Source organism: Podarcis gaigeae (assembly GCF_964106915.1).
Source record: "Podarcis gaigeae genome assembly, chromosome: 10".
Taxonomy (NCBI): domain Eukaryota; kingdom Metazoa; phylum Chordata; class Lepidosauria; order Squamata; family Lacertidae; genus Podarcis; species Podarcis gaigeae.
The window spans coordinates 70,104,272-70,127,479 of NC_139686.1; the positions used below are offsets into that span (position 1 = coordinate 70,104,272).

General features: G+C 43.1%; 2 protein-coding genes across 3 annotated transcripts in view; one reads left to right on the forward strand and one right to left on the reverse strand.

Annotated features, from left to right (window-relative positions):
• CCDC146 (coiled-coil domain containing 146) overlaps positions 1-8,741 on the forward strand; it is a 65,619-nt gene extending 56,878 nt beyond the window's left edge. The window contains exons 16-20 of the mRNA XM_083701401.1: positions 209-437; positions 3,690-3,818; positions 5,282-5,419; positions 6,188-6,436; positions 8,016-8,741. Of these exons, the coding sequence (XP_083557527.1) occupies positions 209-437; positions 3,690-3,818; positions 5,282-5,419; positions 6,188-6,436; positions 8,016-8,219 (949 nt within the window). The 3' untranslated portion in view covers positions 8,220-8,741. The remainder of the gene's footprint in view (positions 1-208; positions 438-3,689; positions 3,819-5,281; positions 5,420-6,187; positions 6,437-8,015) is intronic.
• A 2,344-nt stretch (positions 8,742-11,085) lies between these two features.
• Positions 11,086-23,208, reverse strand: part of GSAP (gamma-secretase activating protein) — a 52,825-nt gene continuing 40,702 nt past the window's right edge. For both annotated transcript variants that reach the window (XM_083701426.1, XM_083701425.1), the window contains 6 exons: positions 22,633-22,727; positions 21,020-21,139; positions 14,710-14,771; positions 12,952-13,056; positions 12,599-12,692; positions 11,086-11,785 (listed from right to left, as the gene is read on the reverse strand). In XM_083701426.1, coding sequence (XP_083557552.1) covers positions 11,694-11,785; positions 12,599-12,692; positions 12,952-13,056; positions 14,710-14,771; positions 21,020-21,139; positions 22,633-22,727 — 568 coding nt within the window. In that variant the 3' untranslated portion in view covers positions 11,086-11,693. The remainder of the gene's footprint in view (positions 11,786-12,598; positions 12,693-12,951; positions 13,057-14,709; positions 14,772-21,019; positions 21,140-22,632; positions 22,728-23,208) is intronic.

Below are 23,208 nucleotides of genomic sequence, written 5' to 3' on the forward strand. Positions count from 1 at the left end.
AAAGGAAGCTTAGCTAGCCTGTACTTTTCCAATGACCTCCAATGTTCCCTCCAATAACCCAAATAATCAAGATCCAACCATTTATTAACATCTAGGGTTTAGGGGTCCCCCCCCCCAAATCTGTAACAAACACCATGCTTCCTGGATGGACAGGTGAATAAATTATGTACAACCTGCCTATTAAGTCTTCACTTTGGTTTCCTTGTAGTGGAGTTCTGCTCATAGAGCGTGAAGAAGAAGTGTGCATTTTTTACGAAAAAATAAATATTCAGGAAATGATGAGTCGAAATGGTGATACTGAGATTAATGTGATGGATGAAAAGATCCGCTTTCTAAAGCTGAAGCTCACAGAGAAAAAGAGGCAGATTGAGTTGTCCCTGAGAACATTGCCTCTGAAAAGAGGTCTGGATGCAGATCTGGTCGTCCTGCAGATTCAGGTAGGTGCGGTTTCCATAACCGGATTTCTTATTTTAAGGAGAGAGGAAAGAAAGCCAGGACTATGGAGATGTGAAGTCACTGCAGGCACTTGTAGTTGGCCTGTAGTAGAGAACTTTCCATTTTACAATACTCCTAAATGGCATTAGACCTGATGCAGGAGGTTCCTGGGCCTGCAAAATAAGGTCTTAGGATGCTCAAGCGGTAAGCTGGGAGACAGGACCAGGCACCTGGCAATACAATTTAGCACACCTGGAAGCGATGGCGCATGATGACAGCTATGCCAGTGTGTAGAATGGGGTTATCTAGCAATGGACCACCTGCTGCACTGCTGGCCTGCTGCTGTTATACAGATTAAAGCCCCAAGTCTGCTATGGGGAAAATATGTTCCATGATGATGTGTGGCTGCTTCCATTTATTCCGGGGGATAAAATGGCTACCCCTATGGACTCATGGGCATATGCAGTGTCCCGGGAAAGGAAGAGACCAAGGCAAATAGGAGTGGGTGAAGCACCTCTTGGGGCTTTGGTGGTGCCATAACAAGGAAGGACTTGTTGAGATCTCCCACCACCACCAGACCACCCTTGCTCCCCTCCCTTGCTTTAAGAAGCAGGTCGATGGGTCAACTGTTAGCCACTCTTTCATTGCAAGAACCGGAACATCCTTCCCTTTATGTCTAGGCTTATTAATTTCAGTGCTGGAAATAGCAATATACAATATTTTAAGATGACTACAGAAGCCCCTGCTATGTGCTGAGCAGGTGCTAACAGCTACTATCCAAAGACACTCACCTGTGGTTATAAGCCTCAGATAAGAAGTGGAGATGCACAGTTGTCATAAAGTGACAGGAGATAATATGAGGAAGGTTCCTTTACTCTTAGGGATATTATGTCCTTTCTTCCTGAGATAACTTAACTTTTGATTTTAAGAGCAAACAGCATCCCCCGCCCTCATAACAGTTTCTGTTCATTCTTATTTGGACATTTTCACTTTTGACATGTGGCTGCTATTGTGTTCACAGTAGAATAACACTGAGTTACAGCTCTGGGCTCCACTCATTTTGAGAAAATACTTTCTCCACATCCCCCGAGGAATGCATAAACAATTTGGACAGCCAGAAAAATGACTGAAAAAAATAGGCTGGTTGGAGGGGGAAGAATCGCACTCAACAATTTGGATACCCAGATGAACAGATTTGCATGAGCTAGGTAGGGTAAATGGCAGGATAGTTGCTCTGTTGGGGACGTTCATTCCTGTCATGGAATCAAGGCAGCTTCTGCGAGGGCAGCAGAACTAGCAGGATCAGGACCAGCTGCATATTTCAGGAAGCTCTGGGAGGCAGGTGGCTAAAGGACCAAATTTGTCTTATTTTGCTCGTCCATTGTTTGCATTGTTTCTTTTAGGAGAAAAGGTGGGCTAGAAATTTGATAAGCCAATCAGCAGGACAGCTGAGAAGGCAGGGTAGACTGGAGACAAACATGTCTCAGGGTCAGGAGAGGCTGTGTTGTTGGCAAGAGGGGTGAATGGCTGAAATTCATATGTTGATTCAAAAGCTAAGTATTTGGTTGCAGTTTCTAGCTACATTTGTAAGTATGGTTACAGAGCAAGGCCATAACTTTAAACACAACGTAGGTCAGTCACACTGAACACAGCAGGACTTCCTGCTGAAAGATACACAGTATGTGTTTACAAAGTCAGTACAACAATATGGTCGCTACGGATAGTGAAAAACATCTTCAGGGTTAGATGGCATTTTGATAAAGCCTTTGCACAATGCATTGTGGTTTTCCTGTACTGTGCTATAACTTGTTGTGGAACTGGTGAGTTTCCGCTCTCATCAACCACAGTAGAGAGGAGTCTTTTTGAGTCTTTAGTATAAAGACGATTACTTCATATACAGCACCACAACCAAGCCCAGGCTTGCGACTAGCATTTAATAACAGCCAAAGGGACAAAACAAGCAACTAGCACATTTCATGCTACTTCTCTGGACATTTAAGAGAGCAAACAAGTGACCAGCATAAATCGTTCGGAGAAGACTTGCTGAAGACTATCACGGAAAGTTCTCCTATTACAAAATGGCAGGAGGCCCGTATAAGTGTCATGCCAAGGGGTGTTGTGGGCTCTGCAGAGTCCTGCCCTACATCCTCAGAGTGGTGCTGTCATGAATACTCAATAGCTTGTCCACATATAGACCAAGGCTAGTGTAAAATTAGCCAGCACTGCAGCAAGGAACCACCAGAAGGGGGAGCACCTAAATTCTAAATTCACACTTTACAAAATAATACACAAACCAAATCACAGCCATCATTTGAAATTCACATTTCTCTGAATTTTGCAATGCAAAGTAATGGTGCATAAAGCTCTATACAGTAGTGAAAGTAACCTACAAAAATGCATTATATCAGGGGAAATTGCTTTGCAAAAATGTGCCTTTTAAGATAAATTTGCATTAAAATGCTGGGCTTTAAAAAATAAATTGCTAACTGATGTGGGAACGTGGAGAACTGAATTTAAGAGTGGAAAAACTAGAAACCAAGAGAAACCAAAATGGTGGGATTTGTCCATCCCTCATCCCTACTTGTACAGCAATGGCTCATGGTAGATCATATAAAGAAAGGGGTACATTTTGTATAGTGCTGAGCTGCCTACATGACTGCTCAAGGGAACACTCCCTGCATCCTGTTATTTATGAGGTACGGTGGTGGTTTTGTTTAAAAAAATATTTTCATTTCAGAGCACACACGCTGATGTTCTAGTGTTGATTAACAAGCATTTATCAGTTTCCAGAAATTTCACAATGTAACCCAAGATTTAATATGTTAAATTACGTGTTCAAGAATGTGTAATGGGGGGGGGCAGCTTTACCTTGCTTTTGTGCATCAAAGTGCCCCCACCCCTTTTAAAAGTTCTTTTAGTGTATTAAAGAAACCAAAACCTTCCTTTTTCCTGTGATGCAACTTGACTTCTGAGAACAGGAAGGACTGTATGGTTCAGCTTTGTAAGAGGAGGAAAAAAGAACTCCACAGAGTGAATCACCTGCTGATTGTCCATTTCAGATCAGCAGATGTTTCTATTCCACAGAATAGGGGCTTTTGTGTGTGTGTGTGGAAATGGAAGTGTAACAGTGCTGAGTTTGGTTTCCCTGGAATAGAGATAGATGATAGATAGCTAGATAGCTAGATAGCTAGATAGATAACAATTATGGGAGAGTTACCAAACCTATTTGTCACTCTTCTCTCTTTCTCTCTCAGTTTTCACAATGCAAGGATAAGATTAAAAGCCTGGAAAAACTGTTTATAGACCCCAGTGGACAAAACAGAACAAGAGCACTACCAGGGAAGGACCTCACTCTAGAAGAGTTGTACCATAAAATAGATGAGGTAATCACATCATTTGTATGTCCATGAGACTATTGCGGACAAGTGACCATGTTTCACTGTTAACTTGAAGTTGATTGAGAAGGGACATCTTTGAGCAGAACCAGACAATGTGAAAAACAGGTTTCTGCTAAAAACAGCATCCTAATGTTGCCATCTCCCCAGTGCGCTCTATGTAAAAACACTTTATTCTATGTCCTGAAATTGTCACAAGTCCTTTCCCCCACCCTACCACCCAGTGATGTTGAACACCAATGGAGAAATGTGCAGCATCACTTATGCCAAGTGACATGGAATAAGTCATACTACATATTGTGGAGGGTAGAGGCAAGAACTCGCTGAAGGATGTTGTTTCAATGGGATGTCCTTCACAATAACTGGTTATTTGATTAAATTTATATACCACCTGTCAGAGCTGCCTCTAGGTCCCAGCTCACAGAGGACCAACACTAGGCTGTCGTAATGTACAAAAGTCTTTATTGAAGTTCAGTCTCCATTTCAAAGCCACAGCGTGCAGCCCTACGTCTTAACCCCTAGATCGGCGAAGTCCCGTCTGAGTCTCCTCCCCTCTGACACCAGTTTAAGATCCTAGCCCTGCTCCACCTTTTCCGCTGCTCCCTCCTCCTCTGGGTCCTCCTGCCCGCTGGGGCATTGCCCTTTCTGGACTCTTCCGACGCTGAGTCGCTTAGCTCCTCCCCCTGCCTCCGGCGGGCTTTAGGACCCGGTTCCCAATCCTCATTCTCTGCTGTCCCGCGCTCCGCTCCTGTACATTTGAACTTACCTCTCGCGCCAACCCAGTGACCTTTCTCCTAACCGTTACACTACTTCTGTCACTGCTTCCCTCTTCCGGGATACTGGCCGGATCTGACCTCCCCTCCGTTGTCCGACTCTCCGATGGAGGCGTGGTCAGCCCTGCCTCGTCTTCTCTCCCTGGTGGGGAATGCACTGGCCCCGATACTTGGGACTCTTCCCCCCCACTCTGCTCTGGTGGGGAAGCTGGTCCTGATTTCCAACTACTGCTCTGGGAGTCCCTGCTGCCCCCTTGCTCCTGGGGCGTTCCCCTTGGGAACCCCCTACCCCTGGCCACTGGCGCCCCCTTCTGTGAATCTTCCGATTCGCTGGAGAGGCTCATGGAATCCCTCGGGCCACTGTCCTCTTCTCCTACGCTCCCCTCGGATTCTTCCCCTTCGCTCTTCATTTCTTCTCTTCCCTTTGCCTCTGCTCCTGAGCCCCTGACACCACCTTTCATCCAAGTATCACAGGGAGTTTACAGTCAGAAGAGCAAATTTAATTTTTAATTCAGATAATTCAAACCCATGAAATTCTCCTGAACCACTGCCAACCAACCCTGAAACACTCTTTTATTTTAGAATATACAATGCATAATCAACTTTATAAAATGGATTTTTGTAGACTTCGTCCCTAATGATTAATTGTATACATTAATGAATCTGTTTGCACTATAGTTAGAAATAAAGTTGACACAAAAAGAAGAGAAATTGCTTGAGAAGGACTTTATCTTTGAGCAAGTTGCCCGGCTGACAGACAAAATACAGGCCAAGGCTGTAAACGGCAAGGAGGACACATTAATACTGGCAAAAAAGGTAAAGACATCCACTATCCAGTTCAGATACAGATATCCACACATTTCAACAGCCTTCAACATATCTGTTGGTTGTTTAAATGGGAGTGGTTACATTTTCTTATTCCAAAATCCACGTGATTTAACCTCCAATGACTTCTAGCTTATTCCTAAGAAATTCTATGAACACAGAATTGTGAGCTGCATATATTGATTTCAATAGATTGAGATTGAAATTGCAACATTAATTCACATCCAGTTGTAATACGAACAGAATTCAAATCCACATCCTTGTCCACATTCTGATGCAGCTAGATTTGCGTAAATACCTTGAGTTGTAAAGGAGTCCTAGTATAAAATTATTTCTCTAGAGAGAAGTGTGGCCTGATATTATTTTTTACCAGATTGTGCCTAAGCACACAGAAGGATTAACGAAGCAATTTTTATGTACACAGAAGGTGGAAACGTGGAGTGGCTTTTTTTCCTTTTTTTTTTTTTTGCCAGGACAGAAAGTTGGAGTGACAGACTTTCCAGGCCCCTTCCCTGGTCAGCCATTGTTGTTTTTAATGTTTTTATAGGAGGGGAAATAAAGTATGCGACTCGAGGGTTGACGCAGCTTGTTGGCCTTCCTGGGGACATGTTAGAGTAGCTGGGGACCTTTGGACCCTGCAGCTGTCTGACATGCTCTCAAGATGGATCATTTTCAGGTGCTTCAGATGAGACTGGAGCAGAGCTTCCTGGCTGCTTTGGGGAACTGGGCATATCATTGTGCTTTTGCTGCTCATTTCAGATGAATGGACTACAAGAGAAAATAAAAAGTACAACCCAAAAAATGATGGCTCTTATTGCAGAGCTGTCTATGAAACAAGCACATGCCATTAAGCTACAGCAAGAAATGAGAGACAAAGAACAGTTTTTAATGACCATCACCTCCAGGTTGGAAAAAGGTCTCCCACTTCCTAAGGATGTAGAGACTGAGTGGTTAAAGGTGTTGCGTGATGAAGAAGTCTATAAAGCAGCAATGGAAGCCAAAGCAAAAGTGAGTTTCTGCCGGGATACTGCTCTTTGCAAGCTCATTTTGTGTTTTCTCCAATGTGGATTTAAGAAGAGGTTTCGGTAACTCTTTGACATGGTGGTAGTCAGAAAGGCCTATGTTGCATTGGTAGCACCATTCTGACAGAATCTCTACTTGGCTGCATCTTGTAGCCCTTCAGATCCTTAAGCAGCTCTTCAGAGCGGGTCTGCCCAAGGGTATCCCACTTTAGGCAAGGTACCTAAGAGATCGTTTGATGTTGCTACAGCTCAGGTTTATCATTTAAAGTAATTGTTCTAGACAGTGCAGGAGGTGCAGGAACTCCCAACTTTTTTTGACTGACAACCCTAAGTTGTTGAGCTTCTTTCAGGAGGACACAAAAGTTGTTGAACTTTTTCTAGGGAGCTTCCGAAAACATGCGGCACGTTGCCTCCTTTAATGAGCTTCTTTTGGAAGAGAAGCAAAGCGCTGAAAACGTGCAACACGCCAACTCCCAATCCATCCCAATTCCTCCACCCAGAAAACGTGCTTTCTACCCACAACACCAGGATGATGATGGACACAGATAGTTCTGGCATCTCTCCAGAGCGTTCCGGCAGACGCTAAGATCTGGAGCGTTCAGGCTGAAAAAATGCTCTGGTTATAGCATATCAGTACTAAGAGAATAGCGGGGAGAGAGCTCAAGTGCTGTCGAAGCTGGGAACTCAAAGTATAAGTTGTGGAGTGAGACTACAGCCAGATATATTGTCTCGGAAGAACAGGCTCCTGTAGTCTGGTGGCATCTAGATTTTAGAATTTCTACTCCCATCAGTCTCTGCTAGGACAGTCATGGAAGGCAGCTGTAGAACTTAACTTATTCATATTATTATCATTGCTCAACCCAGATATCAGAGCCGTGGCACTAGACAGGCTCCTTTACTGAAGCCTGGGGCAAGCTAGACATTATGTAGAAGATTTGTGATATGGACAGGTACTATATTGACAATCTTTTTCCTCTGCAGTACTAACAGTAGCTTAGAGGAAGGTGACAAATTAGGTTGGCGAAAACAATGCAGTGGGAAAGGGCTAAGCTTTCCCCTCCCCATTCAATTCAGCAGCCAAAACAATGAAAAAAATGCACAATAGTACAACCTCTTGATATCCTTGATATCTTACCTGTCTGTGCTCTTGTCTACAATAATTCTACTATTGAAGCACACTAAAGTGCAAAATTTTATTGCATGTGAACCAAAACACAGAAATCCTCCCAAAATTCACACTTCTCCAAATTTTGCAATTCAGCCAAGTAACGTGTATGAAAATACATTAGGGGAAATAGCTTGGTCAAATGTGTATGTTGGGGGGGGGGATTTGCACTTAAATGCTGATTAATTTGCATAAGGACCTTGATTAAGAAACAACAAAAAATGATGTGGAATTGTGGAGAACTGAACTTCAGATGGGAAAAATGAGAAACCGAAAAATGACAGGTTTGCTTATCCCTGGTGCACACTAATGTCCTGGTTCTTTTGAAACATATAGCACTCATAACAGCTGTTTTGATTAATACCCTGCATTTAACCAGTTAAAAATTCTGTTTTTACAGCGTGCTACAGAAGAGGAACAATATTCCTTACCAACTTCTGTATTCACCACAGCTGAGCAACGTCCCAATGCCTACATCCCAGATGATGAAAATGTTCTCCCTCTGCCACGGCCCTATGGGGCACTGGCTCCTTTCAAACCAGGCGAGCCTAGTGCAAATATGAGGCATATAAGGAAGCCGATTGTAAAGCCAATTGAAGTCTAAAGAGACAGAACCTTGCAGAAGTTATAATTCAGGGCCTACTCTTATGTTCAGAGTCAGAACTCCCTACAATGTCATTACTAGGGCATAACAGATCACACAGTGTTGTTGACAAACATTCCCCAGTGTCACACAACACTTAATGAAATGAATGGTGTTGTATAGTAAGGGTTGGCAAATTGTACCCTCTTAAGTATTTTTTATTTAAAAACTATAAAGCAGATTTCCCCATATATTTGTGTTGCAAAAAAAATCTATATTTTTGCAAGTAGTAATCTATATTATGACAAGTAGTAAATTAGACATAGATCATCATCAGTACAATCCTATTACCTTTATGCAGTTAGTTTCCAAACATTTAAGGCAGTATTTTGAAATGTTTGGAGGCTGCCAAGTAGTTTGTATAAAGTACGGGAGATAAAGCTACCAATCAGTTATTAACATTTACTATCTGTGCCTTCTTGTTTTCTGCAGATGTATGAAGTACTCTTTCAATGCACAAATAAAAGTAACTGTGAAATAAAATGAGGTGTTTGTGCTTATTTAAATTTGTGATTACATTCCTTCCTCTTAAAAGGCAAAGAAGATGGTTTGGTAACTTTAGATATCTGCATTATAGTAGCAAGGAAGCATTACCACAAAAATAGGAAAGGAGTAAATTCTGGCACTTAGATAAACAAAAACCGGTATGTTTTCTAGTGAGGGTGTGCACCAACCACAATAATCTGTTTGGCACTTTATAAAGCAAACTACCTTAGTTGGAGGCAATTTATTGTCTACTTCATTTACCTTCCCCCATTCACTATTTTGGGGGTGGTTTTAAAAAGATTTCACTTAACCCCCCCCCCCCAAATGTTATGCCAGCAGACATGTTTTGAAGATTGCAGACATGACAGAGGTGTCCCTGCCCGAGTAACAAAGCTGCTGATTTGTGTAGACAAGTAAGGTGAGACACTCCTGTGCTGGACACTTAAAAGCTTGACCTGTCAAGTCACAATGCATGGCTCCCGCTTTCCTCTCCCCATCCTGGCATTATCTTCAAGCTTGGAAGAGACAAGCTATTGCTCTTGAAAACTTGCATCCTGCTGAGAGCAGGATAATAATAATAATAATAATAATAATAATAATAATAAATTTTTATTTATACCCCGACCTTCCTGGTTCAGAAAACCGGGCTCAGGGTGGCTAACAACAAATTTAAAACACTTAATTGATGCAAGAAAAAAACAGCATAAAATACAGTATAAAACATGAATAACAAAAAATTCAGAATTCAAAAATCAATTTAGGGGAAAATCCATCCAATAAACATTAGATGATCACCAGGCTAGCTAGCTAAATTAGTCCTATTTGGGCCAGCGAGGAGACCAGAGAATTAGCTATGGGATCCCAGAGCGGGTAATCTTCATAAAAAGGGGAGGGGGGAAAGGAAGGAGAATAAAAGATCAGGCTAAGTTCAAATTGAAAGCCAGGCAGAATAGCTCTGCGGAAGGAAGTTAAATCCTGCAGGGACCTGGTCTCATGGGACAGAGCATTCCACCAGGTCGGAGCCATCACTGAGAAGGCCCTGGCCCTGGTGGATGATAATCTGACTTCCTTAGGGCCTGGGACCTCTAAACTATGATTACTCAAGGACCTTAAGGTCCTCTGCAGGGCATACCAGGAGAGGCGGTCCCGTAAATATGAGGGCCATAAGCCACAAAGATTAGAGTGTGTTGTCAATTACAGACTAAACCTGTCAGCCATTAAGGAGATCCCCAAAATGAGGCACTGGCCCCCTCCCCAACTTCAATCTGCCCTCAGCCAGCCCTGCCTGCCTGTCTTCTTACAGACAACCAATCCAGAATGTGACATGGCTGTCAGCTTCCTCCCCGAGCCTCAGGGTTGGCATTTTAGACCTCAGGAGGAAGGAGGTGGGGGAGAAAGTCGCATCAGTCGCCTGTCAATGTCCCTGACTTCAGCTACGGTTCTCCTCTCTACCTTCCAGTCCAGCCACCTCTGCCCCCTCTTCAGCTGCTGGCGCTTAAGCTAGAGTCTTAAGTTGCAATTTTTCAATGTTGTTCCCTCCCCCCTCCTCCATCCTGGTTAAACTTAGAGACGCAGTTTCACTTTTCTCCAGCTTTTTTTAAATGTCTGGATTTCTGAGCCAGACAAGACTGGCATTCCCACTTTGATTCATGTTAACCTTGAAGAAGCCCCCCATCCCTTTGAAGTACCCTGAACAATATTTTGCACTCCTCCGCTTTCTAGATCTGAATCCCACACATATTTTAATCCTGTTGCATAGTATGTGACTAATTTCAGTGGGGCTACTCTTGAGTATGAAGTAATGGGCTTAGGTAGACCATGACATAGTTGGGTACCACCCACTGGGCTTATATAGAAAAACAGTTACCTGTTTAAAATGATGCTCTGGTTAAAAAGACTTCAGTACACAGCACTCTGATGAAATATATTTCAGCTGCAGTTTTTCCACAATTATAGTTGCATCCCACTGGAATAGGACATTGAAGTATGCAGAGTCTAATTTAAATATGTGGAAGAATTCTTTGTTCACTATAAGTCAAACAGATAATAGGGGTTTTTTTTTGTAGCTGCAAGGAAAATGACATCAGTTTAATGGTATGCCAGCATGTAGGAAACTGAAAATGTTCCTGATTGGAATCCAACTTTTCTATTGCTGTTGCTGTTCACAGCTAAGAAAACAAACAGAGAAGCCTAGTGCTTTACAAAAGTAGGTGAGAAGCAAGAGCGAGATGCATGACTTTTTTGATAGCAACTATTTCTTTTTGCACTGACACTTAATCTACATCTATCAGAAAGAGACACGTTCCAGTCCTACTGATTTAAATGCAAATCACCTCTCACATCAATATCAACAAGCTTTAATAATGCTTAACTTAAAAGTGGATCATACCCACTGATTGCTAAGGGAGAATACAGATATAAATATGCCCCAGTTGAAATTTAGTTGCCTTGCAGAAGTTTCATGCGATTGTAGCAAAATATACAAAAGAAAGATGACATTTTACATAAGCAAGGATATATTAAGTTTCAAAATTATACATTTATTCCCATTATTTACAGAGAGCTATTTTAATCATACTTCCCAAGTTCATAAATTGATCCCCTTATACATCAGTGTACAACAGCTGCCAGTTTCTTTTTGATCTGTTATATAGTTACTCCATATTCAGAATTTATTTGCCAGAATCTGAACTGGAGTAGCAGGCAAAATAAGCGTAAGTTCGTAATTCCATGTAGGTACCTGAAAGTCACTGCATTTTGGGCACACCCACTTTGGCATGTATCCCATTACTAATAATACGTAGCGACAATGAGAAAGTCATTATACTGAACTCTCTCTAAGTAGTCAGCAGAAGTTTCAGTATTTCTCCTGAATCAGTACATGTCACTAGCAGACATAGCAAGGCTGAGATGCAGCTGAGGTAAGAAGGTCGCTTTCGTTAAGTTTCACTAAAGACCTAAGAGCAGAGTCGTGTGCTTCAGTGCCAACTCTTCCACACATCTTGCATTCATGTTTTCCTGTGCCGTAGAAGTCATCCATCCTAGGAAGGATACAAAGGGCATGAATTTGAGAGGCTTATAGTTAACGCTGGTGGATACGAATGCGGGGAAAGCACAATTTGTTTTTTAGCACTCCTAAAAAACTCCCCACTCATGTCACACAGCTGGCATTTGGGAATCTCATCACATGCAGCACAATGGTTGCTTCTCACGGCAGCAGACGCGAAAGAGGAAGGTGAGGTTCTGTAAGTAACCAGTGTGATGTGGAAGGAGCTTCTCAGTAGACACAGTGCCAGTGTGGGGTAGTGGTTAAGAGCGGTAGTCTCGTAATCTGGGGAACCGGGTTTGATTCCCCGCTCCTCCACCTGCAGCTGCTGGGTAACCTTGGGCCAGTCACACTTCTCTGAAGTCTCTCAGCCCCACTCACCTCACAGAGTGTTTGTTGTGGGCGAGGAAGGGAAAGGAGAATGTTAGCCGCTTTGAGACTCCTTAAAGGGAGTGAAAAGCGGGATATCAAATCCAAACTCTTCTTCTTCATCTGAAATGTGTGAGGTGCATCAGGCACTGATGAATTTTATAAAGTGCTTAACAAGCGTACCACAATAATTTTGTTTTGTTGCTTACCTGCTTTTCCGGTGTATTTATATGTAACCAACATTCAATAAAAATGTGGTTTTTTGGAGGAGAGGGGAGGATAATTTTGCCACTAATTAGCATTAAGGAAGCTGCAAATTGGGCTTAATAATTCTATATTCCAGCAAGGTGCATGTGAACCCCAGAACAACATGGCAATAACAAGATGCATTTTTAAACAATCAAGGAACTTGAATAGAAAACTGCAGGAGAATAGTTACCTTGACTCTCCACCTCTGCCAGCATATTGACCAAGTAGTTAAGCGGAAGAAACTCTATTTGCGGTGACAAACTCTCCATAACTAGCATACTGTACTGTGAAGGAAAATGCATTTTAAGTATTGGATCAATACTGGGAATGACAGTAAAGCCCTTTAACCTCTAAGACTCAATTTATCCAGATCCCCTCATCTCTCTTCCCTGCTTTTCTGCTACGCCATTTAGACTCAGACACTCCTGTCTTCCAAACTTCTGATCTGGTGTTCCAGTGCCACTCAAGTGAATGGAGGTTTGCAAATTTCCATGTGGACAAGAATCACAAGTTCAAGTTGAGGTTTAATCCCAAGATACTTACCTGTTTACTGCTGAGTTTCTCAAGTAAGAGTTTAACATAGTTCCTTGCAATACTGTTGGTGCTTACAGGGTGATTCCAGAGTTGACTAACCTTACGACCAGTTGCCTATAAGACAAAATAAAATAAGGTTAGATATCTAAAGGGCAATGCAGAATTGATCTGTTCCTTTTTGGATGATGATTAATTTATACTGCAGTCCAGTTCTAAACCACATCTACTCAGATATGAGTCACACCAAGTTCAATGGTGTTTACTCCTAAGTAACTGGGGTTAGGACTGCAGTCTTATTCTGCCCAAATAATAATTATTAATAAACAATAATAGCACAAGCCACAATTTCAGATGTAGGCTTCATGATAGTCATCTTCAACTATCTAAAAGGCTGCCACATGGAAGATGGAGCAAGCTTGCTTTCTCCTGATCGGGAGGTTAGGACACGAACCAGTTGAATCAAGCTACAAGAAATGTAGCTCTAATAGCAGATGACATGCTTTCTCCACCATAGTGAAAATCCTGCTTGTACAATGTGGTCAACAGCATTCTTTAGACTCCAGAATTCTTCAGCTAGTGCTCCAAAGGTCAAATGCAGCCTAGCAGAGGGTCTGCAATGGTCTGCTTCCCAGTGGCGTAGCGTGGGTTGTCAGCACCCGGGGCAAGGCAAGTAATTTGCGCCCCCTAACCCGTGGATTTGTGCCCCCTAACCCGTGGATTTACGCCCCCTAACCCTAACCCCCAGATGTTGCGCCCGGTGCGGCTGGCCCCCCCTGCACCCCCACGCTACGCCACTGCTGCTTCCATCCCACAAAGGTCTGCCCTGTTAAATGCCAGGTAGCTGCATCCTGTTTTCGTTACTTTTTGTTTAATGGCTTCTTCCCTACCAATTCACCAATGAAATCATCAGGGCATCTGAATCAAGAGACAAGTGTCAAAAGGGGACAAAAGATTAATGTTCCTAATAAACTACATACAACAAAAGAGGCAAAGTAATATTAGTTCTGGCTCCAAACCTAAATTAAAGTGTAATTGAAGAGTTCTGACCCTAAGGCTGATGAGGATTTAAGATGCAACACTGCAGCCCCTGAAGGAATGCCATTCAGTGGACTCCTTCCACTCCCTGAAACAAAATGTAGCAAGGACAGAACCAGCTTTGTTTTTGCCATGCAGCCAAATAAAGAACCCCTTTCTGTAAGGAAGTTCAATTAGCCCTTCTTGTTTCTTGAAATAGACATGGCAGCCTATAGAAAAGGAATGCAAAACTACAAGCCCAAGTTCAGACAGCGTACAAAGCTACAAAGCTGACTGGTGGCTGAGCTCAGTGCAGCCACGGGAGAGAAGCAAAGTGGTCACCATCTCGCCTTGGTTGTCCACACTAAATCTTGGCTTGACTTACGTTCAAATGAAGATCCTGTCTCACTGGCTCTGCAGAAGTGAATCAGTGGCCAGAGACAACACTGTCTGGCTTTCAGTCCATACCATTTTAAAACATTTCCCCTGTTAAAAGCTAATTACCAGGACTCAATGTTGTTTTCTCATTACCTTATAGCAGTAAGGTGCCAACCTTAAGCCATGATAAGCTTTTGACACACATTCTACAAGGGGCCATTTTACAGTTATTCAGATCACTCTCCTCTAAGCCCCACTTCCCAAATTGGGAAATTGTTAACCTTTTAATGGAATAAAAGTAGTACGACTGACTTCATCAATAAACACGTATGTTCCCCACAAACAGATTTAATACGAAACAAATCACACAGTTACCTCAGGAAGCCTTATAAGGATACTCAGTTTGAGCTTTTCATTCTTTTCGGTGTTATCCAGCTCTGAAAACAAAAGGATACAATAAAAAGAAAGGGAAAAGGTCACTGACTATGCAAATCCTCATTCAGCTACATTTACTCCAAGTAGCACTAACTTAAAAAGTTAATCACATCCTATTCCCTTATGCAAGCTTTTCCTTTCTTTTTTATAGCCATTTTTACGCAAATAGTAATAGTAATAATAATAATAATAATAATAATTTATTTATATCCCACCCTCCCCAGCCGAAGCCAGGCTCAGAGAGGCAAACAACAGTAAAGTAATACAGCATTCTAAAATCACTTCATTCTAAAATCAGTTCAAAATCAAATGAATGGCAACCATTGGACTAGAGTTCTGTGAGGAAATGGAAGCATTTGTGGTTTTGGATCACAGCGCATGAGGTGCAGCAATGGTGGACCAGCTGCCACTTTGCCTTTTTGGCTTCAGCAAGGTTTAAAAAATTCTGAGCGAGCAGCATAGCTGTCAACTTACAGATTTGAAAATAAGGGACCAGCAGCCTTGAAAATAAGGGACCAGCAGCCAAAAAAAGGGACCTGCAGCCTCACCTGTTCCAGGCACTCCAGTCTTCCTGTCCTCCTGCAGTCTGGTCAAACTCAAGCTGGTAGCTTCGAGAACACTGTCCAACCAACTTTGTAACCAGAGGTTCAACTGAATAGAATCTGAATCACATGCACCACAAGGCCTAGGCAGCCTCAACTTAAGATGGCTCCCCGGCCTGGCTTTGCACTGCAAAGTTTGCAGCTGCAACAAAATGGCATCCAGCATTCAAAAAACCCCTCAGCTTGCATTAACTAGCCACACACAAGGCATGCAAGCTCCACCCCCCAGTCGTTCTTAGACTCCTTACTGGGTGAGCAACGCAGCCAAGCAACACAGTTGGAGCCTCCCTCCTCCCTGGCCGGCAGGGAGGGAGGGAGAGGAGTTGCTTCCTTTGAAATTTAAGGGACATCATTTAAGGGACATCCATCAATAAGGGACAGCAGCGGGACATGGCGCTGGAATAAGGGAATGTCCCTTCAAATAAGGGACACTTGGCAGCTATGGCGAGCAGCAGTAGCCACCTCACCTCAGTACAGATCCGCCTCCCACCACCCAAAGGGAACCAAGATGTGCCTCCTGCTTATTTTGAACTGAATTTCCTTCAATTTAGAGGGATAATGATGTGATAAATGGAGGTAACTGAAGAGAATTTGATTTTGGAGGAGGATCAGGACAGAAAATTAATTGTGGGTAATGGGGTAATTAATTGAACAGATCTAGACGACATGTGAAGATATTATCTGGTGATTAGGACAGGAAAATTAACTAGCTTGCCTTTCATGAAATAAAGTTCTAGTAATTGTTTCTCGATATGCATATATGCATATAAAATAGCATACACAAATTTCATACAATGTTGTGCCTGTGGACTCTGGATCACTGTAGCATTTTTGCACCTCCCTGCTACCTGCCCACCCAGACAAATTTCAGTACAATCATTCAATATCACCACATAAAACTAGAAGAATGGGGCCACAGATAATAAACTAAATCCCAGTAGGGGGCACATCCCACACAGTCATGAGGAAAACAATAAGTCCACTTCAACAGTTCTCCCTTTGTCTATCACTCAAGAGGGAATCCCACCAAACCAAACTGACCCTCTACCCTGTTGGAGGAAATGGACATGGAGGAAGAGGTTAATTTCCTTCATGAGAAGAAGAAGAAGAAGAAGAAGAGTTTGGATTTGATATCCCGCTTTTCACTCCCCTTCAGGAGTCTCAAAGCGGCTAACATTCTCCTTTCCCTTCCTCCCCCACAACAAACACTCTGTGAGGTGAGTGGGGCTGAGAGACTTCAGAGAAGTGTGACTGGCCCAAGGTCACCCAGCAGCTGCATGTGGAGGAGCGGAGACGCGATCCCGGTTCCCCAGATTACAAGACTACCGCTCTTAACCACTGCACCACACTGGAGAACAAATCACCCCATCAATAAGGTAAGCCAACAGGTGCATGGTTAGCCAAGCCAGTTGCTATGGCAACAGCCCAGTGCCACCTATCTAAGTGATCGAGGCACATCAGTGGGTCTGGGGTCTTGTGCTACAGTGCTGGAGTCAGTCTTGTGAAGTGGGTGAGTCTGACTGGAAGCATGAGCGTTACGCATGTGTGTTATGTCTTGAAGTGCTGGAACAACAGAGACACTTTGTACTTGTATATATCTGTATCTGTAGCTACAAAGCCTACAAGCTGTATGCACATATCACTTGTCTGGAAATGTATTACTTGAAGCCTTATCTTCTGTAGTAGTAAACTATTTTGGACCTTAAGATGCCTCTGCGTGGTGACTGGAACTGGGGGAAACATCCATTATGTGTCTCTCTCACCTCAGATTCCCAGCATACCAGGCTGTCACAATGGGTGAGGGTTAGAGAACTGTCTCCCCACAGTCCCTGGCTTACAACAGCCTATATTAATATCCTGAGTGTCCCTTTGGTGTCAGCCTCTTTGGGGATAACACCGCCAGCCATAGCAGAACCTTATTTTTTTGCAACCAGCCCTTCCCTGCTTAGTCCTCTGTAGGACTGCTCCCAATGGGGAAAGTGGGGAAAGGCAGGCTCTGGACCCACCTGTATTCACTCAGCCTGTATATAGTATTCACTCAGCAGTGATAATTAAAACTATCATATAAAAGTAGCGAGAAAGAATGTGACTTGCATTATGAACACACATAGACATATTTCACTCAGTAAGGCTTTCGGAATGAAAGAGGATTAAAAATTACACTTACAACCAAGAATTCGAAACAATAAATATAAAAGAGGCCATCGAACTTGAACGTTTTTTCCTTCGTGAAAACTAACCAATTAATCTTATCCAAGTAGGGGAAGCACATTAAGAGAAGCAGAACTCCTACAAGGCATTAAATCTCCCTCCTAGCTTCGGCAGTCAAACCAGGAGGGTATTGTGGTTGATAGTATCAAATACTGCTGCCAAAACAAAGAAAACCAACAGCATCACATTCCTTTGTCTGTCTCCCAACACAGGTCTTCCTTCATACAGGGCAGCCAAGTCAGTCTCTGCACCCAACCCAGGCGTCCAGCTGAAGTTATCCAGAAAACTGGTTTCATCCCAGAGTATCTGGAGCTTTAGCTACAAAGAACTAGAGCTTAGCTTTTCAAAAGGGTGGAAACCAAGGCATAGCTTCAAAACAAACAGAACGCCCAGGCCTGTGCCGCAAATAAACCAGATTTATATAGAAAACTGATCCAGATTTTCATGTAGTGTCGTGCTGGCTAAAGAATACCCTCCACTTCTTTAAGAAAAGATGGCCTTGAATTGCACTGAGGACAGTATGCAGAATGTGTCTTAATGGTGATTTTATTAATGTATATTCATATCCAAATGTATATTTGTCCTTTGCTATCAACCCTGCCCCCCTCAAAACAGCTTGTAAGCAAGACAACTTATTAAACTTAGTTTGTACTACTGCCTTCTGGCAGGAGATACAGAAACATCAAGTCAAGGACAAATAGACTGAAAAATAGTTTCTATCCAAGAGCTGTGGCCTTCTTAAATGCAGTAACTCGATAGTGTGACCTGGGAGTTTGATGGGTGTGGGTGTGGGTGTGGCTGGAATGTGGTTTGTTTGGTTGTTGTTGTTGTTTTGCTTTTGTTGTTTTTAAGGGATGGCATCCAATTTCGTTGCACTTGTGCAATGTTGCACTTGTGTAATGACAATAAAGAATCTATCTATCTATCTATCTAAACCAATGTTTTAAATCTCAGTTACCTTAGCTCACGATCTAAATAAGTTTGAGCAAATCCGCTCTCAAATATAATTTTAATGTAATTGCCTGATTGCATATTACCATGAATTCAAGAACACAGGATTTTACAATAGCCTTTCTAATATATAACCCTATTTGTGCATTACTATTAAAGCACAGGAAACAGGTAGCGCTGTGGTCTAAAATACAGAGCCTAGGGCTTTCCAACTGGAAGGTTGGCAGTTCGAATCCCCGCAACGGTCTGAGCTCCTGTTGTTCGGTCCCAGCTCCTGCCCACCTAGCAGTTTGAAAGCACGCCAAAAAACTGCAAGTACCGTATTTTTCGCCCTATAGAATGCACTTTTTCCCCTCCAAAAATGAAGGGGAAATCTGGGTGCATCCTATGGGGCGAATGCAGGCTTTCGCTGAAGATTGGAGAGCGAGAGGGGTCCGTGCGCACCGACCCCTCTCACTCTCCAGGCTTCAGGAAGACATCCGCAGCCTAGGATAGCAGCCTGCCGCCCGGCGGGCGGGGCGCCCTCAAGCAGAGCGCCCCTCACGCCGGACAGACATCCGCAGCGTGGGGAGCCCTGCAGGAGTTCCCCACAGGGCTCCCCACGCTGCAGATAGCAGCCTGCCGTCCGGCGGGCGGGGCGCCCTGAAGCAGAGCGCCCCTCACGCCGGACAGACATCGGCCAGCCCCACAAGCTCGGGGGACAGCAGGGAGGTGCAGCGCCGCCATCCTGCTGTTCCTCGACCTGGTTCGGTTTCCCCGACCTGCTTTTGGGGGGAAAATAAAGGGGGGGAATTTCCTTTATTTCCCCCCCAAAAAACTAGGTGCGTCCTATGGGACGAAAAATACGGTAGATAAATCGGTACCGCTCCAGTGGGAAGGTAAGCGGCGTTTCCGTGCGCTGCTCTGGTTCGCCAGAAGCGGCTTAGTCATGCTGGCCACATGACCCAGAAAAACTGTCTGCGGACAAACACTGGCTCCCTCAGCCTATAGAGCGAGATGAGCGCGTAACCCCAGAGTCATCTGTGACTGGACCTAACGGTCACGGGTACCTTTACCTTTATCTTTTTATTAAAATACTTTTAAGTTAAGTGGCTGGGACCAAATTTTTATACAGCTACAAGAAAAAGTTAAAGAAAAAAGAAAAACAAAGTCCAGTTACATTGAAACAACTGCTTCTTAAATGCCAAACGCAGTTGACACTGAAAAAGTACATCTGCTCTCCCTCTAGTGTGTAGCTGCAGAAACATGTGCTGCAACCTATTGGCTGTGCATTTCTCCAGCAGCAACCCATAATGTTTAAGGGAAAAACACATGATGTAATCACACGATGGCACACATTTCCTTAACAACAAATTACAGAAATAAGAGGGTGCTGTTCCGATCATCATCACATACAGTTCTGGTCCGATGCAAACACTTTAAGTATGATGACCTTCAGAATAATAAAACATAAAGCTTTTAAAAACTGGAATATTTGCTCTTTCTACAAATCATAGCATCTCTTTATCATGGCAAAACACAACCATTAACGAGAGTGAATTTGTTCAGGAGAGAATTTTGTTAACCAAACTTCTTCAAAATCCTAATGAGGAACCAAAACACCAGTCCCTCCAGGCTGTTTCACAGTTTAGAAGCCCACACTTCCAAGGCGGAACAGATGATTAATTCAGTCAATTTAGATGTTTCATGGTTGTCGGAACCCCTAATAAATACCAGCTGAATACCATTCTAACACAAAATTTTCTCCTTTCTACGCTCTTCTATCAGCATGAATTCAGTAAAATCAAATATTTCTGCCCACAATTTACAAAGTTCTTTGTTGCAGCTGAAATATTTGAATTGAACTCAAATGTTACAGAGATAACATAAAATGTCTTGTGGCATCTTAAAAGAATAACAAATTAACGAGGCATAAATTTTGTGGACCACAATCTATGAGAGGTGAGGCAAGACGGCAAGACACTTCTGTTTATGCTACCCTTCCGACCATCTCTCTATCAATGCTATAAACACAAGAGTATGAAGAGAAGTGAAAGACTGGAGTGAATCTTAGTCTCATGTCCTGCCCCTCTGGAAAGTTTAATGTGAACCAAAATCCAACTCTTTTTGGTACACATCCTCTTTTTTTAAAAAAAAAAACCAGACCCACTTATATGGGCATATATTTATTTATTTACACACACACACACACACACACACACACAGAGAGAGAGAGAGAGAGAGAGAGAGAGAGAGATACATACATGCAGGCCTCATTTCATACTGAAGTTTGTGCTATGTATGTGGCAGTGGAAATTCAAGACTCTCTCCTGCATGCCATCCCAAATAACAAATCTACATACTAGGGCACGGCGTGATGCCAGCTTCCATCGCTTTCGTGTAGGAGAGGGAGACTTAATTTCCAAATAACAGTTGTTACGGTTCTAGTGTTCTATTCAGAGCTGCTAGCAAATAGTTAACAATGGGATATGGAAAATCCATCTTACCTTTCAAAAGTTTCATTACGCACTTCTCCGTCAAATGTAGCACTCCATGGTCAATGTAATGCAAGAGTGCATGCAAAGGGAGACATCGGATGCCCAGCGCGATATGCAGAGTATGAAATCCTGCAGTTTGAGAAAGAGAGAAATATTCCTCAGCAAAAGCAAAAGCAAACACCCTATTCAGAACTGCTGGGTGAGGTTCGACTAAGCAAACCTACTGAAATTAATCCTAATTTAGTCCTGTCTGTTAATTTCAATGGATCAACTCTGAGTAAAAATAAGCAACGGGTTACACCATTACTCTAATGGCCACACAAGTGACAAGATGATTAGCCAAGTTCTCTGGCAAAAACATTCTTTATTGGATTGAAAACCAGCCCAAGTCTATTGGGTCAGATGAGAAACCCCTTGCTGTTTTGTGAAACTGCCAAGCAGCATGGGTACAGATCAATGTTAGGAAATTCCTCCAGAGCGGCTTCTCAGAAAGCTACAGTGTAGTCAACATCATAAGGACAATTCCTCTTTCCGTGGATAACTCCTCTGAATCTTTCCTGCTCAGAATAAGATTCGCCCAGTGGCTCATGAAGGTGAATTGGTTATGGAAGCAGCATTCACCACCTCCATGGGGTTGCAATTTGCCAACATTATTTGTACACCAGGAATATTTCTTATAATGGTGTGTGGGTGATGGCATAGGACAAATTCAAATCAATGCTCGCCTGTTAGTTTTGATTTTTTGTACCGCTAGATAAGAACCCCTTATCTTGACATGAAGGCGGCTGGGGGGGGGGGAGGCACAGGCGGAAGCAAAGGTAGTGCCAAGCATCCGTTCTAGCTCTGCCTGCCCCACAGAGTCCCCTCTCGCAACTGCCTGGTAGGAAAGATGCTGACTTACAGTTTTTTATTGGGATTTTATCACTGCCTTGGTAGGATCTGTATCCTGAAGGGCAAGATACAGTGGTACCTCGGGTTACATACGCTTCAGGTTACATACGCTTCAGGTTACAGACTCTGCTAACCCAGAAACAGTGCTTCAGGTTAAGAACTTTGCTTCAGGATGAGAACAGAAATCGTGCTCTGGTGGCACGGCGGCAGCAGGAGGCCCCATTAGCTAAAGTGGTGCTTCAGGTTAAGAACAGTTTCAGGTTAAGTACAGACCTCCGAAACGAATTAAGTACTTAACCTGAGGTACCACTGTAGCAAACAACCAATATTAAAAACTCAGTATTTAAAGTTTCCTCAGTATACAGACACAAGTGGGGACTGAAGAAAGCTAGTCTCCACAAACGGGCACTATGACTTTTATATTTCTCCCTTTCCTACAAGAAGCTGAGGGTGGGGTACACATGGCTTTTCACTCCTACAAAATTACACTCTGACAACAACCCTATGGAGGTATGTCAAGGTGTGTGTGTGTGTGTGTGTGTGTGTGTGAGAGAGAGAGAGAGAGAGAGAGAGAGAGAGAGATTGGCCCAAAGTTCAGATAATCAGCCTCACAGTTGAGCGGGAACTTCAAATGCAGGTCTCCAGTCCAGTACTGACCATAATTACTACAGCATTCTGGCTCTCCCTGCCTAAATGAATGGAGCACATAGCTTGACTGCCCTAGGACTTACCAGGAGGCAAAGGCATGCACATTCCACTGGTGGCCTGTAGAATCTGACACATGATACAGAATACGACCATCTCATCCAATCTTCCTTCCTGCCTACTGCATAAAAGATAAGAACAGCATGGAATGTAAAAACGGCAAATTCACATACTTCCCTGAACTCCTTTCATTATTCATAGTCCAGCTTCATATCCCATATGCTCACCCCTCCTCTTGCAAGCCAGCTGCAATCTGGAGAACCTGCTTTGTTAACCAGTTTTTCCAAAACAGGGATCTCTGATTTAATTTAATATCAGTTTACTAGCTGGGACATTAGGTCAGAATCTCCATGTCAAAGCCAGTGTGCAAGACAATGAAGCAAAGGGTGAAGGAGTTTGCAAACTTTTTTATGCATCTAAAATACTTTTAGCCTACTCTTCATTGACAAGTAATCCCAGGAAAGAGTATAATAAAACCATTTAAGGTGCTACTGGAAAGATTTTTTTTATTTTGTTTCGACTACGGCAGACCAACACGGCTACCGACCTGTAACAAAAGTGCCTCAGTTTCCCTTAATACAATACAAGACTTGACACCCATT